Consider the following 19,751-nt stretch of genomic DNA (forward strand, 5'->3'; position numbering starts at 1 on the left):
GGGGTGCGGAGAAAGACCGCCTTGTGGCAGTGTTTGTGTGAACATGTGCTTCCCAGCCGCTTGCAGCCGAGCCTGGCTGGGGCTCGCGCCCTCTCTCCTCCGACTTCTGGAAGCCTGGGCAGGCAGCCGGCTTCCCCAGTGACAAGGATGCACATCCCCACGCGCCCACAGCGCGTGACTCAGTGAGCGGGAAAGCTCATAACCTCAGCAACCGCGTGCGTGCGGCGAGGTGCCCAGGGCCCGGGAGACCTGACACTTCTCCACCAGGGTCCGAGAAGAGGCCAGACTCTGCCAGCCACCTGACCCAGAGCGGCTCGCGCCGGTCTCATTAGTTTCCCAAGCAGGTTTCTCGCCACTTTTCTCCGGTGAAGTCCCTTGCATGGACCCTCCCGGAAAGAGGGGAGGGGAGCGCAAGGTATCCTGAGGGACCTGGCGCATCTTCCCGAGGGTCTAGGGCGGGTGGAACGCTGGAATGAGGCTTGGGTACCCGCGGATCCAGAGCCACCAGGAGTGGCTGGGTGAGGTCCTCCGCATCCTGTCCAGCCTCCGCCTCCATCCATGTGTCCTCCTTGCTCTCCCTGCCAGCTCCGGCCCTAGGGCTTTACCTTGGCCACTACTCGAGGCCCACGTTGCTAACATTCCCCATGGTAGTTGTGACCAACCTCTCAGATTAAAGCAGATCTTCAGCTCCTAGCCCCTGTCTTGTCTGGTTTACACTTCCCTTCCAGACGCTCCTAGAAAAGGCCCTGCATAAATTCTTGGGCAGTTTGGAGTTTGTAAATTGGGTCCAGATGACTGGGGGGAGGGAGGCAGAGAAACCAAACAGAATGGATTACATCGAGGAACTTCTGAGGAAAAATTAGACTATGTGGAATGGGGAAAATAAAATCCTTGTGGAGAGACATCAGGGTGGGTAGGGGATCCTGCGTGAAGGCTCTGGTCTCCCCTGCACTCCTAGATGGGCTCCCAGCCAGGGGCCTTGCAGCCTCCTGCGATATCCAGTTTGTTCCATGACAGTTCCCAGTGGGGGTGGGCTGCAGAAAATTAACGGTAATTCAAGATTACATCAGATCACAGCCCCTCACGGCTCCAATCACATACATGCAAAGTAGGGAAAGGTAGTTACTGATTGAGCTGAGAAAATTGTTTCTTGAAAAAATCCAGTTTCTGTAAAGAATTAAGAGTTCTTCAGTTTGAAATTAATGCTACCGGCCTCATAGGGAAAGGGACTTAGGAGAAGCAGCTGATTAGCTGATGATAATGTCAGGCCACTGAATTAAACCTTACAGTGCCCCATGAAATCCCTGAGATTTTAACTTTCCACCATCCTTTTGTAACTTTCCACCATCCTTTTGTGGTGATGTTTTTTGTGAGAGCAGGAACAGTTTTTTTTAATTTTTTTTGCGGTACGTGGGCCTCTCACTGCTGTGGCCTCTCTTGTTGCAGAGCACAGGCTCCGGACGCGCAGGCTCAGTGGTCATGGCTCACAGGCCTAGCCGCTCCGCAGCATGTGGGATCTTCCCGGACCGGGGCACGAACCCGTATCGCCTGCATCGGCAGGTGGACTCCCAACCACTGAGCCACCAGGGAAACCCAGAGCAGTTTTTTTTTAAATCACAATTCTGATTGGTCACCCAGAAACATTTACAGTTTTAAAACTAGATCTTTAAAGACATTTTATTTCAAAGGGCTGCTTTTAGTTAGATTACCTAATGTGAATTTGTGGAATTAATAAAAAACAAAAATTAAAACCAAGAGTCAGTGTTAGATAGATTGATTTAACATGTTGTCGGAAAGTCTCCCAGGCAGGCTATTATGGTCATTAAAGGGTTTCTGTAACCAAAGGGGGAAACAAAGTTTGGTATATAAACATCTATTTCCTAGCTAGCATGAAATTCTATTTTTAAAGTTGCTTAGTTATCTTTGCATTCAAATAAATGTTTAAAGTAAACTGATGTCTCAGGGAGAGGAATTGTAATTTATAGAAAGTAATTTTGAGTGTTATTTATACATTCTGCTTGGTAATCGGTGAAGCTGCAGGAGAATAATAAATTTTATTATGGGAATTTGAACAGCTGTACTAGTTTCCTTGCCATGCTTTGCAACTGTGATTTGTTTTAGAATTTGTAATTCTGAGTAAGAAGTGAAGTAAAGACGATTTCATTTTCATTCTCATAAAAGGCTAACATTCTGCCATTCATTCACTCATCATTTACTCATTTATTCAGCAAATGTTTACTGAGCTCCAGTTAAGTGTCTAGCATGGTTCTAGGCAGAAGTGATACAATGATTGAGCAAGACAGAAGCCTAATTGCTGCCCTCCCAATGTGCCCAGTTTAGTATAGGAAACAGAAAATGAAACAACCAAGTATAACAAAATGAGATAAGGGTATAGACAGAAGGACATCTAAGGGTCTTGGTAGTTGGGAAAGGTCGGGAGGAGTACTACTGGAAGGAAAGGCTGACCAAAGGCAATGAAATCTAGAGTCAGACCTAAGTGGAAAAGGCATGGAGCTTTACAGAGAGAGAGAAAAGTAAAAGGCTCAGAGGTGAGACAGCACAGTGCATTTGAGGGCCTGAAAGAAACGAAGTTGGTTGGAGCACACATTCTAGGGGAGAAGTGACTGGAGCTGGATCTGGAGAGAGAAACAGAGACTAGATCATGCAAAGCCGTTACTTTCTTAGCTAAATAAATGGAGGTTAGGATCACCTGGCTTTTTGATCTTGGGGTCAGTGTGCAGGTGGAAAATGTCAGAGAAGTTATATATTTGTTGAAACTCAAGACCACCTGGTAGTCTCATTGACTGAAGATTGATACATTCATTCATTTAAAAATCTTTATTTAACAGTAGTGTATGCCAGAAACTTTGCTAAGCTAAGCAGTAATCAGTTTAACAATCTCTGTGGTACTGCAAGGAGACTATTTTAAGTGTATATTTCTTCCCTGCTACTGACCGGACTCTAGGCATTTTGATCACTTGAAGTCCTCAAGCATATTTATCTCCTTTGCATTTCATGAGTTGCCTGTATGCTTGGAATTTAACCAGAAGTTCTAGTATGTTTCACACTAGATTAGTTATACAAGTACCTATTGAGTTGAATTCATTGTGTATAAGTTTTTGACGACACTTTACTCCCTACTGCTAGGATAAGAACCGTTTTTCAGTTATTTTGGGAACAAAGTACAGAAATTTTACTATTACTGGATCTTAGCAGCTAGTAAAGAGCAAAATCTGTAAAGCTGTCATGACTTAGAGAATTTTTTGGCTTGTAAACGCAGTGTGATGGAAATTGTTGAAATTCTTGACATATATTACATGTATGTTTTTCAGATTAGTCTACTTTTTCCAATTGGTTTAAATGAAAATCGCCAATTCAGTAAAAAAAAAAAAGTTTCTTATTCACAAATTGAACCTGTGTAGGAATGAGCATCAGTAACTTGAGGACATATATCATAAAACCTGAAAGTCTCATGGGTGCCCTAAACAAAAAGATGCCTGAAATTCCCCTGAAGTAACTTAAACCCTTCAGATAAAGAGAAAGTTGAATAGCTCTAAGAATTATTTAGGGAAGATGCCTGGGATGGATATTAGTTCCTTAAATATTCTCAGTATGGTCTTTAGATATCTATTTCCTGCTTGATCCCCTCGAGGCCTTCACCCTTCACGTGTCTGGTCATGTTTTGACTGTGGCTTATGTCAAACTGAAAATGTGGCTAGCAGACCAGGCACACAGAGTATTTCACATTTTGTTATATATCCTCAGTAATATTATGGGTTATATTTGCTGAACATTTATTGAATGTTTCTTACCATATTGTTAACTTCTTTCAGACCTGGTCTGATTTTGTTAAATGTCTGAGTATATGTACTTCTGTTACTTTATATTAATGACACATGGTCCAGACATACAAAAAAATGAACAAAAACAGGCATGGTTTGAATATTTGAAAAATATTCATATTTAATACACTAACTAGACTTTTTATTAGGGTACACTAAATGTATGAACAAATTAGCAAAGTAGACTGTTTTAGGTTACTTAATTAAAAAAGAATTGGCCAGAACTGTAAGAGGACCTTTCCCCAGCTGTGGTTAAACGACATGCCCTTTATATATAGTGATTTATACAACATCTTGCTAAGAACGTAGCTTGATTTTTGTCCTCTAATGCCAGTATATTACTAGGATTCTGCCATACTCACAAATTTGGGGGTTTTATACTTGGAATTCAAAATATAAAATTTATATTATGTCATCACATAATAGATGAGTCAGCTAAGACTCAGAAACTTGAAATAACCCACCCAAGGTCACAGAATGAGTTTGAAATAGAACCAGGATTGGCCTTTTGACTCCTAGTCTAGTGTTATTTTCTTATTAACCATGTTGTTTTCTCTGCAACAACTTAATAGTTTTAATTTTAACTTATTTAAGGACTCCAGCATGTCTAGCATGATATGCACAGCACAACAGCGGAGAAGCCCAAAGCACAGCTGCTACCCTTGAGAACTCTATCATCTGCTAATGTGGAAATGTGATATTTTTTTCTTAATTAAGTAAATGTATCATAAATGTAATATCATGGGGAGGGGGGAGCAAAAGCAAAGAAATAAACAAGCCCAGCTCAACTAGACATTTCCTAGAAAGCTTGGATTCATTAGACATCCATTTTATTCAGTGATAGAGTTGGGCTCTTTATCAACCTGATTATATCAGTTAAGCTTGATCTCTTCTCTGTGTTCCAACTTCAGAGATGAGAAAAAACAGTTAAAGTGAAAAAGAAGACTTCCACTTACCCTACCACAGCAGAATTTTTTTTTAAAAATTCTTCTTTCCCTCTTTGGACATCCAACTAAAAGTACCCTTATTTTACTTTACTTTTTCCTAAGTGTTAAAAGAATTAGGTTCATAGGGAAGAATTGAATTCCTCAGTCATTGAGAGATCTTACTATTATTCTGTTCCTGTTTAAAAATATTTATTGTGTCAATTTTATGTAAGAAATTGATAAAAGGTGAAGACCTGTTACTTGCTCAGATATTTACTTACTAATTAATCATAAAAGGTACAACAGGGCTTCCCTGGTGGCGCAGTGGTTGAGAGTCCGCCGGCCGACGCAGGGGGCACGGGTTCGTACCCCGGTCTGGGAAGATCCCACATGCCGCGGAGCGGCTGGGCCCGTGAGCCATGCCGCGGAGCGGCTGGGCCCGTGAGCCATGGCCGCATGAGCCTGCGCGTCCGGAGCCTGTGCTCCGCAATGGGAGAAGCCACAGCAGTGGGAGGCCCGCGAACTGGAAAAATAAAGAAACAAACAAACAAAAAAAAAACAAAGAAAAAAGGTACAACATATATGGGCTATAATACAGTTAAAATTAAAGCATCAAGAGTACAGAGGTGAGGAAAAGATCCAGTCCTCTTTAGGGATGATGGGAAAATTCATGGAGCAGGTATTCAAATTAGGCTTTGATGATACTGAACATCGTGACAGGTGGAGACTGAGAGCTTTTCAGGCACTTACAAGGTCTGTCCATGGAGAAGAGAATAACATGATATGGCTGGAGCTTTGGGATGTCAGATGTAATTGGTCCATAGTGCTAAAAAAAGAAAGGAGGTTGAAGCTGAATGATAAGGGCCTTGAACACCTGGTGAGGAACTTGACTTTTCCTGCTCTTCCTTAGTTGTATGGTCAGGCCATTCAAGATGGCTGTTCTCTTGCTCTCTGTAAATCCCCTGCTGGACCAGGCCCTGCTTTCACTCACATGACTATCCAATCTTCTTAATTATAGGACTTAATTAGTAACTGCCCACCTGTCCCCAGCTGCTGGTTTCCCTGGTAACTGATGAGCCAACCTGATGTCAATCCTCCCTATAAATAGTAGCCTCCTTCTCCCTCTGGAAAGTTGCTGTTTTGTCCTGCTTGCTGTCTGCTAGGTACGGTGCTGCGGGTGTTGCTCCAGGACCTTTTGCTTCAGACTTGTAAGATCTCCTATCCAACAAACCGTTGGTGTCTCCTCTGTCGCTGTTTTGGGGCTCTTTTTTCAGTTTAGAGGTTGGGCAACTCTGAGGCTTGCCGGCCTGTGGGGTATAGCCCGACAGTTGGCTAGAAGTTTGGGGCAGAATTAGAAAAAGAGAAAGAAGATCACTATTTCATATCATTGGTCTCTCTCTTAGTCATCAAATTAGTACATAGGTGCGCTTACCTAAGGTGTGGCTCAACTGATCTGTCATAATCTCCTAAAATCACCTGGCTGAGGGATGATGTTTGATGTGTTCAGGTTTTCCTGCCTCACGTCAGGAGTAGACTTGTTAACATATCTAGAAAGAACTTTATTTTCCATTTTTTTCCCCTGAGGTCATGGGAAAGTCTGAGTTGGCTGAATTGCCACGTGAATAGTGCTAGTTACTGTACTCTTCACTAGTTAGCTTTATTCTGGATGGAACAGTGCCTGTGGGTTATTTCTAAGCTGTCAGTGAGCCAGATTACTTTGGCCAGGTGAGAAGTGCATCCTTTCATGTTGCATTTTCTGTTAAAACAGCATAATTCTGATATACTGTCCTTCAGTGACCGGAATCTTGAGCTATTTTCTTAGTCTTACCGATGTACGTCCTGCCAGTTGAAAATAGAAATTTGAAAGGAAAAGAGCCTCCTTTTACTCAAACTCTAGACCCCATTGGGATCCATCCTGGAGCACCCAAGGAAATTATTTTCATTTCACACTGTGGTCCTTAACGTTGCACATTGGAATCACCTGAGAAGTGTTTAAAAATCCCTGTGGGACAAATTAAAATCAGAATCTCTGAGGGTGGGGGTGGGGAGGGAAGAACCCAAGTATTAGTAGTTTTTAAAAATCACCAGGTGATTCCACTATGCAGCTCCGGTAAAAAGATGCAAAACAGGTAGGCCTCATATCATCTGTTGAGCATCATCTCTTCCAGAACAGTGGTCCTGGGTGTGTAGTTCCCCAGATCTGCATCATCAGCATTGCCTGAGAGCTTGTTATAATTGCAAATTTTTGAGTCCCACCCCAGACCTACTGAGTCAGAAACTCTCAGGGTGGAGCCTGAGAAATTTTTAACAAGCCCTCCAGGTGATTCTGATACCCACTCATGTTTGAAAACCATGATCTAGAGCAGTAGAAAAGGATTTTTTTTTAAAGGATCAAATCTTATTTGTGTCGTCTTAAAATTAGATATATGTGATTTAAGCAAAATACTAGGTTATTTTAAGTTCAGTGTAACTATCAATAGTAAATATTCTAAATTGTTTTTTCCTCAGAGTTTGGTACACATGCAATCAATATTAGAATCACCTAGTTAAAAATGTATGCATGCTGAGGATCCACTTCAAATTTATGAATCATAGTCACTGTGGGACGGCCTGGAATCTGGATTTTTCAAAAAAGCCTCAGGTGGTTCTTTGGCAAACTAACATTTGAGAACCATCTCATGGATGACACCATATATGGGAATCTTTTATAGGCTTCATTAAAATATATGGTCCAGCTATTTGCCCATATCAGTTGAAATTTCTATAATGATTCAGTTGATTAGTTTGTAGAGTTAATGATTGTTAAGTATTCTATCGAAGTCTTATAAAAGCTGTGCTCTAAGTATGACCATAGAATGTACATTTTTCACTTACTGAAAAAATGCTTAATACTATTCTAATACAAATAATATGTCCATTATAGCAAAGAGAATAGTATAATTTTATATTGTGTATAAACATACAATTATAATAGTATAATTCTATATTGGCTTACTTTGTTACATTAACATGCTCCTTACTGTTGATAAAGGTAAAAACATAGTGATAAATAGAAAATGTACCAATTACTACTAGAACACCAGGAACTTAATAAAAATGATTTTCACAGGGTTCTGTAATCATTCCTTGCAGAAATGTATTTTCAGAAATGTCATTTGAGGAGTCTGAGTTAGACTAAACAGAGTCTATATCGGCAAGAAAAACTAGGTAATAAAATAGTTTTCAGTATGCTCGTCATTACTTTTTGAAACTATCTCTGATTTTCAGTTGGTAGGTAAAGCCAATTATGAAGACTAATCAATAAAATCTATCAAAAGTTTGGTTAAACTAAAAAATCACAAAGTATTTTTACCTTGCTAATCAATGTGAATGAATATTTTGATTTGTAGTGGTTGAGTACTGTGTTCACAATTACTGCTAATCACAGTGGTCAGTGTTGACATCTACAGGTCGTTAGTATTTTCAGAACCAACGAGTCGTGAATCTAGTGCGAGTGATTTGAATATGATCTGCAAATAGATTTTATATAAAAACATTTAAGCAAATAACTGGTTCCATCAATTTATAATCACTGTGGTTAAGTGACTATAAGTTGTATTTTGTGCCAATCTGTAATAGTTTGTAAAATTACATGTATGGTGATTTGACATAATATATACTGCTAATAATAATTTCACCTGTACTAGTTCACATTTATTGAGTTTTTCCTGTGTGCTAGGTACTGTTTGGGGTACTTTACATGAAGTTTTTAAGTTAATATTCAAAAACCATTATGAGATAGACTTAATAGATGGAGACACTAGGGCACAGAGTAATATAAAGGGTGCCCAAGACACACAGTAAGTGGCAAAGCTGGAACTTGAATTCAGAGCCCTTGCTTTTAACCAATGAGTATTAAAATACTGTGTTAATTAAAATAATAGCTTAATTCTTAATCTTGTACTAGAGTTCATTTTGAATTTTATGATTTATAGGTCATAAATGTCCAACTAAGTTTTTCCCAATTGTTTTTCTTTTTTTAGGAAACTACTTCTTCATTTTATTGTACTATGTGTGTCAGGGGGTGCTGTTCATGCACAAGATCAAGGTAAGAATGTTACCTTGTTACTTACTTACTTATATAAAAAGTCAGCTTCCAGACAGCAAAAGTGCATGACTTTTCAAGTTGTCATGACCTTAAATTCAACATTAAACAATACAAAATTCTACCCAGTACAATGAGAAAGTAAGGGTGAAGAAACCAATTTTGGGGGAAATATGACCTTTAAGGAATTACTCATATCTTCTGTCTGTGAAATTGCTTACCTTTTTAAGCACACTCTCTGTAAAAGAGAAGTTTTGTACAGTAAAAAGGCTTTGCTTGTGACTTCATTTTAAGTGGGAGTTCTTGGGGGTGGCAAGCTGTGACTGAATTACCTTTGCACTTCTTGAAACAACACAGGCATATACTAAATGCTCCGTCTAGATTTACATCATTAAGAAACAAAATAAAATGTGAATACCAGGGGGCTTGGGATTTCATTTAATTCAAATGGAGAGCTTTAGAAAGTAGTTGAAGGTTTTGTTTTGTTTTTGCTTGCTATCTAGTTGCTCTGGTGGTATGGTGATAGAGTTTGGGGAATCTATATACACCCTAATTTATTCATTTATTAAACAACATTTAAATAATATTTTCTGTTTGCCACCATAATATCCTAATTGCCAGTGATTGAAATGTGAATAAGGTAATGCCTCTGGCCCCAAAGTGAAAAAACAAGTGCCTTTGTCAAAGGTTGAAAAAAAAAAAAAAAAAAGCCAAAGTCAAAGAGAAAAACCCTGAAGCTGGATCTACAGAAAATATCACCGTGGTCCTGATTTTTTTTTTTTTTCCTCCTCTGCTTTGTATCAGCAGGGCTGCCAAATTATTCATTTGACAGAACCAACTTTTCAATTCAATGACCAATTCAAGGTGTCACTTGTCAATTTAGTCAATCAAATAATAGTAGAAAAAGACAAGTAAACAAAATACATGTAGGTAGAGAGAGGACACAAAGGAGGGGGTGGTACTCTATTTATTGACCAAATTGACCAACGGACATAAGGTTAAGTATTCTGTCGAATACCACATATATGAATTAAAAGGTATCACGGAAGGCATTTTCTAACTGTCTTTTATGGGAAGATCATTAAATCAGGTCACATGTAACTTCATAAATGCTATTTTGATCAAGTCATTTCTGTTGCTTTAGTTTGCTTTAAGTAGCCAAGAAGAGGAGAGAAACTCTCTCAACTTCTTGCTATCATTACTGTTAGTTTCCGAGAACTTATGTTACCAGTCACTGTGCTAGTAGAATATACATTTTCTTCATCACTACCTCATTGCAGGGTTTTTATAATTATGCCCATGAATTGCTGAAACCAAGATTAAGAAGAATAAATAACTACCCCAAGGGTTGCAGGCTAATAAATGGAAGAACCAAGATTTGAACTCAGGTATTTAGACTATAAAGTCTACAAATTCTTTAAAATTAAGCCTCTTGGACAAGAGAGAATATAAAGAGGATAATTGCCATTATTAAATATCTATTTTGTGTCTTGTCATTTGCTGGAATTTTACATATGTGATTCTAATCCTCGTAATGAACCTGTAGGGTAGGTATCATAGATGAAGAAACTGAGGCACAAGGAAGGGGCTTGCCCAGGCTTATATAGCTAAGAGCTGAATTTGGGCCTGTCAAGTCTGACCCAAAAAAAATAACATCAAAAAAAACCCTACTTGTTTCCATTACACATACCCTTTGCTTTACAATTGTCATCTGTTAGTGTTATGAGTTTAATAATTTACAAAATGTGTCATTATCCAAATATTAAAAACCCAGACAAAGAAAGATATAAGGAAAACTGAATATTTATTAATAGATTTTTTTAAAAAAAGTCAGAAGCAATGAAAGGAGTAAATGAAAGAAATATTTCTTTCAACCTTAAGATTTCATTTACAGAATACAAAATGTGCTTTTTTATTTCAGGGTGAACATCTTACTTTTCAGACTTCATAAAATTTTATTTTGAGTTCTTAACAAAAAGAAAAATACTTTAAAAACCTCTTTGACTTTATAAAATTTAGTACTTTTGAGCACAAAAATGAAATGAAAGTAGTGGTAAGTTATTAGAAACTTAGAAGTACTGTTTTCCTAAAATAGTTTATTGTTGTTGAATTGGCATGATATAATAATATAATATCTAATCAGGAGGTTATAAAAACATTTTTCAGAGAAATTGTGATTTGATAGTGATTACAAATATCATTTGCGACCTTAATACTGCTGAATATGTATACTTGAGCTAGAGATGATCCCAAATTAGACTTCTCAGAAATAAATATAAATATTTATTGGTGCTTATGATAGTTGCCAAAACTTAAAAAAAGTAATACAAGTATATAGTTTAAAAAGTCAAGTTGTGCTACAAAATATATAACAGAAAATAATATCCCTTGACCTTACCTAGTCTTGCAATCCTTTACCCAAACTTTCTTTTGGTTTTACTCTCCATAATTCTTAATAATATGCTTGTATATTGTATTGACTTCCTATTTTTGATGAAGAGAGTTTAACATTTTTACACCATTCTATGCCTCCTCTTCACCCTCTTCTTTTCTTCTATCCTCTCTGTATAGTTTTCCTCCTTTTTTTTTTTTTTGTTGTTTGTTTTGTTTTCTATGGCACTATGACTAATTCTTAGATACTCCAAAAGAATTTTAAAACTTCTTTGAAAAATATTTTTTTACAAATACACCAAATACTCTAACCATTTGAGTTTTTTTCTTGGAGATATTTCTTCTGGAAGCTAAGATTCTGTTCTGCCATGGATTGGTAGCTGTCTAAGCTTCTTGTAAAGTTGATGCCTCTCATCTGTGTTAGATCCAGTATCTTGGAACTCATATTTTCCTTTTGCATTGTCCATTTCCTAATTTGAGTGGAGCATATCATCCAATAGCATCCTGAGAATGTGTACTTAGGTGTTACACTTCTTGCATCATTGCATTTCTGAGAATGTGTTTATTTCACCCATATGCTTGAGGGTAGTGGGTGGGTATAGAATTTTAGGCTGTAAATAGTTGTCTCTCAGAATTTTAAAGACTTCCATCTATTGTCTTCTGGCTTGCACTTAAAAAATCTGATGTTATGCTAATTCTTGATTCTTTATGTATGACCTTTTAATTTTCCACTTTAAACCTTAAGATCAGCTGTTTATCCTTGATATTTTGAAATTTTGCAATAACGTGTTTTTTCAAGTTATTCTGATGGGTAGTCATTAGGCCTTTTCAATGGGGAAATATCTTTCATTTTTCTGGGAATTTTCCTGTTAGTTTTTTCTCTCTGACATATTTATTTCTTCTTTCTGTAAGTTCTATTGGTCAGATATTGGATCTGGATTGAACTCCGTATTTTCTTATTTTTAGCTCCGATTTCCCATTTTTGTTTTCTTTACATTTTATATCAGATTTTCATGAGTCACTATTCCCAAATATTTATTTACTTGTGCTGCATTTAAAATTTTAAGAGATTTTTCACTCAGATTGTGTCTTAAAAAATAACATATTGTTCTTGTTTCTTTGATATAATATCTACTCAGCTTTCCAAAGATAAAAATAATTTTTTTGAACTTTTATTCTGCTCCCTGTATTGTCTTTGTTTCCCACAAATTTTGGTTTGCTTTGGTCTATTGTGTTGGAAAAATTCTTCATAAGTCTATATTACCTGTGTTATCATTTAAAAGCAAGGCAATAAAAATATGCTTGGAAACTCTTTTTGCATGGGTGGGCTTGTTAACTGGTATATTCTACATAGAGCGTCATAAATGAGCATTGCTGACCATCTCGTTGTTGAACCGCAAATGTCTAAGGCTGTCCAGTTTCTTTAGAGAAGAATCCTTCAATTTCTTACTTGTAGAATATAATCCTGGTTGCCACTGTTATTGGAGTTAAATGATACAAAGAGGTTCTTGGGAGGGGGGGAGTTGCTGTCTCACCATTTAGTATGTAGATTTTTACTGAATTCCCTTGTTCTCATTATGGCGCTTCTTTTCCCTCTTCTGCTAGGATTGATTCAGTGTTTCTACATAAGAAAGCTCTAATCTGCAGTTTTGCTCTCAAAGCTTCTTATACAGATTTTCAGACCCTCCCCTCTCTCCCATATGATGCCTCATGCTTCTCTCCTGAATTCAGTGATCTGGAGCCTTCAGTTGTTGAGGCTTTTCAGGACTTTGAAGTGTGAACTGGCCTGCCCATCATTAGCACTTCCTTCTTAAAGCCCTTAGTGTTTGTCAGCTCTAATTCCTTCATGTGTTTTTCATCTTTCAAAACTTCGTTGATATCTCTTATCTGTTGTTACTTCTACCCTTTCACTTTGCCTAGGTAGTTTTAAACCACATTTCCTTATTCTCATTTTAGTGAGACTTTAAGACTATGCAGAGATAAACATCTGTTATTTGCCATGTTTTCAGTTCTTCCTTTAACTTTCAGCACAGCTAAGAAAACCACTAAAATATCCTGTTCATATATATAAATCTTTCATTTATAACCGAGGTTTAGGTATAACCAAATGAATAGATGATTCTATTTCAAGAAAAAATTATTTAAGACTGAGTTTTCCAAGGATTTGACAGAAAGTTCCCTTTTCTTATATGATACAGTCTCCTTATTACTCTGTTGGTGGGCTGGCTGCCAGTGAGGTAGGCGTAGTTGCAACACCTCTGTGTGATACCTTACACCATATGAGATGTAAGCTAATTGTCAACATACACAGCACTCCTCAGGTTCATGATCCCTAGGTGTGCAAACCACAGCTGTAGAAATCTCTGTGTAAAATGCGTGTCTCCAAGAAGAGTATTTTCTGTGGAAATTAACCCAAAAATGTGTTTGTTGTAAGAAGCACCTCATTCTAGTTGCAGTAACTCCAAGCATTTTCTGCCAAAACCCCTTATGGACACTTAACCAAAAATTTTACACATAGGTTAAAGCTTCATTTCTCATTTTATAAATAAGTTGCTTTTATTTCTTTATTCAGAATAGGTACTTAAGAATACTGTTTTGTTTTGGTTTTTTCGGTACGCGAGCCTCTCACTGCTGTGGCCTCTCCCGTTGCGGAGCACAGGCTCCGGACGCGCAGGCTCAGCGGCCATGGATCACAGGCCCAGCCGCTCCGCGGCATGTGGGATCTTCCCAGACCGGGGCACGAACCCATGTCCCCTGCATCGACAGGCGGGCTCTCAACCACTCTGCCAGCAGGGAAGCCCAAGAATACTGTAAAGTCAAAATTTCCTCTTCTAACATACCCAGTGACAGTGGTGCACAGGTATTCTGGAGCCAGAATCCTGGGTTTATGCCCAGGTTCCAGTGCCTACCAGTTACGTGACCTTGAGCAGGTTCCTTACATACTTTGAGCCTCAATATCAGAAACTTAAAAGTGAGGATAATAATAATTCTTACTACATAGGTTGTTGTGGGTAAAATGAGAACACACGTAAAGTGCTTAGTGCATGACTATTATATACATGACGAGCATACGATAAAGTTTAGTAGAAAAAAATACTCTGGATCCTTTCCTTTTTCTATATACTGATGATATTGAAAAAATAAAATAAAATAGTTGGTTTTAAACAACTTCCTTTAGTTCCTTAACTCAGTGAGCTGGAATTCAAGAAGCCTATATTTGAGTCTTAATTCTGGCCCAGACGATTTGGCTGAGGCTATATAGAACAATGGAAAGTGGATATTAGGCACTTACTTGGTTATTTAGTCAATTTGGGTAAATTGGCAAGGAAAAGAAAAGTATATTGAGGCCTGTATGATCTTCCTCATGTACAACTCTGATTTTATTTTAAACAATCATTTTATTTTTTCATTCTTACAAACTAGAAAGAATATAGCTTTGGTGACTTAACTGACCCAGATACATGAAAATTTTAAACAGTGAGAATTTGTTAAAATTAAGTGCTTTTTGTATTAATTTAGTTAATAATGCACTAATACTGTAATTTATTACACTCTTAAATGATATTACTCTATTTTTTAACTAAAAATTGATAAAATCTTTTAAGCTACTAATTTCTAAGAAATGTAAGAATCCTTACATTTTGAAAGGTAACCATAATACTACCCTTGTTCCTCCAGTTTGTGATAGAATATTGTTGAATGTTGACAGGTAAAATGGTTCTTTGGCTCTCTGTGCTTGTAAAAACAAGTGTAACCATTGGCTCTCCCATGTCTGTTTCTTTAGGCATATACTCTACTCCACCACAGAGTCAATTATATAGCCACTGGAGTGAGTCAAATGCTTGGGTATGAGTCACAGTTTCAACACCTACGGAGACGCAATTTCTCCTTTTTGTCTCCCTTTCTCCCCCCACTCCCTGTCTGTCTGTCTTTGCACCTCCCTCTCATCTTCCCTCTACCTGTCTCTCTTTTCTCCTAGCTAGTGATAATATCATACTGCTTATTATATAGGCTTCAAATGAAAGGCAAGTCAGGTTGGTGTCTGTGCCTATATCTGAGCATTAGCCTTGCAGGCTTAGAAGACTGATTTTTTTTTTTTTTTGGTAGATAGCTTTTGCTTTTATTTGAATGATATTATACTTATCATATTGCTTTTCACCTAACAATATAATTTGGAGATCAGTGTAAGATAGGTGCTTGAGGGTGAGCAACTGGAATTGATTCTGGTTTATTAAAAAGCAGAAAGGTTTTTCTTGAAAGCTATTCTGTGGTTCACAGAATTGCCAGGAAGTCTAGAGAATCAGGTCACTAAGAACAGAAACCAGGGAAATTACGGACCAAGACCACAGGTAGAGCTACTCCCCAGGAGGAGTATGGGCCACTGTGGCCACCACTGGATGGTGGACACATTCTCCTCTGTTTCTTTGTATCACTTGTTTCAAATCCAAAGCCCAAAATGGAGATGTCTGTCCATATCACCAGCTGCTAAGGTGTGGCAAAAGTGTGTAAATGGCCTTTTCATGGTCTGTAAAGAAATGTGACAGCCAGTCTCTGTCTCCTAGAAGTTCCTTTTCCTGCTTCCATCGTGTCTGTTAGAGGTTGTCCTCACATGCTTGGTGATCCCTGGCTCGCTGTTAATATTGAAGAGGGGGGCACCAAAGGGATGACTGAAGGCTCTGTGTGCGTGAGTGGGGCTGGTGGACTAATTGGTTTCATTGAGGGATCTCTGTACTTCACCTTCTCTAGGTCTTTCCTCTTGGGAAGTGTTGTTTTTTGGCAGAAGAATCCACCAGGTTTCTACCTGGGGATGCATGAGTCTGGTTTCCAGAGCTCTGGGACTTGGCTGGGAGGTTTCTGCAGAACAAAGTTTAATAATGGTCATCCTTGCCTCTGGCTGTACTGGAACTATTTATTTCCATTTTAAGATGTTTCTAGAAGACTGATTTTTATTAGCATACTGAGAAAGGATCTATTTGTTATTAGTATGTAACAAAACAACAACAAACCAAAACTTGAACTGAAGGCTTAAAGAGGAGGTAACACTTGAACTGAGTCTTGTAAGATGCGTAAACTTGGCAAGGAGGGACGTACTTACCAGGACTCTGAAAGAATGAGTTTTTGTAAGCTTTGATATGGCAAGAAATTCAAGGAAAAGTTAAGTGTCAAGAATAGGAATTACCATGGAGTGAGAAGATAAATCATTGAGAAGAAACGTGTAAACCAGTGTAAATTAGGGGGCAGTCCCAAAGACCACACTTACTTCTGACACTAACTGCAAGTTTGAGGGTCCCGTCCCCAAGACTAATTTCAGGCTCAATAATGCTCTAGAAGGACTCACAGAACTCATGAAATCTGTTATACTCTGTTATGGTAGATTACAGCAAAAGGATATAGATTAAAATCAGCCTAGGGAAGAGACTCGGGGAGAAGAGTCTAGGAAAGTCCTTATGTGGAGTGTCCAGTTATGCTTTCCCAGTGGAATCATGGTCAGTGCCAACCTTCCCAGCAATAATATGTGATAATATGCACAGGATATTGCCAAGCAGTGAAGTTTATTAGGAAGGTATGGAATGTGAGACTAGAAATATAGGCAGGAGGTTGTATCATTAAGGGCCCGAGGGCAGAAATAAGATGATTGAGTTTAGTACTAAAAGCTATAAGAAATACTGATGTGTTGTTGTAGGAAGGAGTGTCATGAACTAATGTTCATTTTCTTTGCTTTAGGAAGCTTTCTCTAGCAGCAGTGTGGATGATGGATGGGACAAGGATGTCTCACAAGAGACAGAGAAATCTATTAGGAGGCTAATATTAAAATCTGACTAAAGAGAGCCTAACTAAGGCTTGTGTTGGACTTGGTGACTGAATAGATATGGAGAATGGGCGGGAAGGGAAGTATCAAAGATAATTACCAGGTTTCTGGCTTAGATGACTGGATTGATTAATTCATTCAAGCAATACTGTGGACCTACTTTGTTTTTAGTCATTGTCCTAGTTGTTGGAATATTACTGTAAAACAAGATGAAGGTCTACTCTGAAGGACTTACATTTCAACTAGAGAGCCAAGTAATAAAGTTTATATATACATACATTTTTCCCCTAAATTTTCAGTGTTATGAAGAAATTATAAAGCTCAGTAAGACATTAGAGTTAGAGAGTTATTGGGGCAAGGAGGATAACTGTTTTATAGTTTAGGTAATGTGGCCAGGGAGAGCCTCTCTGAGGAGGTCACATTTGAGCCTAGATCAGAATGAACTAAGGGTTTAGAGCATTCTAAGCCAAGAGAAAAATAAGTGTAAATGCTGTGAGTTAAAAATGAGTTTAGTGGTTTTAAGGAATAAGAAAAGACCAGTTTGGATGGAGCAGAGGTGGGATGAAATGAAGGGAGAGATGAGATGGGTAAGAAGGGAACTGGTGACATAGGTTTCATGCACCCTGTAAAACTCTGGATTGCACTTTTAGTGTGATGGGAAGCCATTGAAGAATTTTGTTCAGGAGAATGCCATGATATAATTTACGCTATAAAAATATTACTCAGACTCCTGGTGTGGTAGTGGGGATCTTCACTGAGAAACGCAGTAAAGGAAGAGGAACGAATCTGGGGGAAAATGTATTGAGTTAGAAGTGCTCGTGGGATAACTAACCTTTACTGGGTAAATTCAGTGGGCAATTGGTTATTCAAACCCAGAAGAGAGGTTTGTGAGTCAGCATATGTGGTTACTGAAACCATGGTTTGGATGAAGTCATTAGGCTTGATGTTTATAGTTAAAAGAGCAAGGCGTTGTCTTGGCAACACCATGATGTATTCTGTTTAAGAAGCAAATAGGTGGAGATACAGTCAGTTCTGCCATCAGGCTACATATGCATTCCGAAAAGTTGCCATGCTAATAGACTGGCTCTAGAGAACTGCCTACATTCAAATTCTGCCTCTGAACTTCCTAGTTGGGTGACCTTGGGAAAATCATTTAAATTCTCTGTGACTTGTTTTTATAACTGTCAGATGGATTAACAATAGCACATACGTCATTATGTTATGAGAATTCTGTGACTTAATACAATAAAATTCTTAGCATAGTTCTTGGTACATAGAAACAGTTTAATAAATGCTATTATTCTTATTCTTTAAACAGTGTAAGCCATCTAATAAAGTGCCTTTATCTGTTGATAAAGAGTATTCTTTAAATACTAACTAATTTCCTAAGTGACACAAACTACATTGATTTCCTGGTTAGAGCCACTCATGAAACAAGTAACTTACTATAGACAACTAAGATTTTTCTTGCTATATTCATCAGTACCAAATATCTAAATTTAAATTTGCAATTTGGTGGTATCCAGGGCTAGGCTTAAATTAATGTAAAAATTCTGTATTCAGATAGAAGACATTTTCTTTTTTCTCCTGTTCTCCCCACCCCTCTTGTCTGTGCCTTTTTATCCTTAACAGTTCTCTACAGGCATACCTCATTTTATTGCACTTGACTTTATTGCATTTCTCAGATATTGCATATTTTACAAATTGAAGGTTTGTGGCAACCCTGTTTCAGTCAAGTCTATTGGTGCCATTTTTCCAACAGCGTTTGCTCACTTCATGTCTGTGTCACATTTTGGTAATTCTCACAATATTTAAAACTTTTTCATTCTATGTATTATGGCCTGCGATCAGTGTTTTTTTTGTGTGTGTGATACACGGGCCTCACTGTTGTGGCCTCTCCCGTTGTGGAGCACAGGCTCTGGATGCTCAGGCTCAGCAGCCATGGCTCACGGGCCTAGCCGCTCCATGTCATGTGGGATCTTCCCGGACCGGGGCACAAACCCATGTCTTCTGCATTGGCAGGCGGACTCTCAACCACTGCACCACCAGGGAAGCCCGCGATCAGTGTTTTTGATACTGTTTTGCAAAATGATTACAACTTGCTGAAGGCTCAGATGATGGTTAGCAATTTTTAGCAATAAAGTAGTTTTTAATTAAAGTATGTACATTGTTTTTTAGACATGCTATTGCAGACTTAATAGACTACAGTATAGTATAAACATAAATTATTATGCACTGGGAAACTAAGCAATTTGTGTAACTCACTTTATTCTGATATTGACTTTACTGTGGTGGTCTGGAACAGAACCTGCAATATCTCTGAGGTATGCCTGTGTTCTCTTCAGTCAACATCTACTCAAAGGATTTGCTAAACATTCACAGTGAGACATGAGAGGGTAAAACTAGAGTAACAATTAGATTTCACATCAGATACCAACTCTGGTGGCTACCTAGAGAATATTTTCCACTGTGAGATTTCTGTTGGGAGAAATAACCCTGCCATGATTAATTAGGCTTGCCAAGGGAAACGAGGTGGTATGGAGAATACAGTGGCTGTGAGACAATGTGGCAGGTAGACTTTGAAGATGGTAGACTTTGAAGTCAGTCTGTGCTGAAATCCACTTCTACCGTTCATTAGCTGTGTGTTCTTGACCAAGTTACTTAATCTCTCTGGACCTCAGATTCTTCATCTGTGAAAT

The 19,751-nt window shown here is 38.2% G+C and overlaps 1 protein-coding gene across 1 annotated transcript in view; it reads left to right on the forward strand.

Moving 5' to 3' along the window:
• COL24A1 (collagen type XXIV alpha 1 chain) overlaps positions 1-19,751 on the forward strand; it is a gene marked incomplete at both ends in the record, with an annotated part of 398,127 nt that overhangs the window by 1,054 nt on the left and 377,322 nt on the right. The window contains one exon of the mRNA XM_082834714.1: positions 8,791-8,855. Within this exon, the coding sequence (XP_082690840.1) occupies positions 8,791-8,855 (65 nt within the window). The remainder of the gene's footprint in view (positions 1-8,790; positions 8,856-19,751) is intronic.

This window comes from Leucopleurus acutus, assembly GCF_964270905.1.
Source record: "Leucopleurus acutus genome assembly, chromosome: 2".
Classification (NCBI taxonomy): Eukaryota; Metazoa; Chordata; class Mammalia; order Artiodactyla; family Delphinidae; genus Leucopleurus; species Leucopleurus acutus.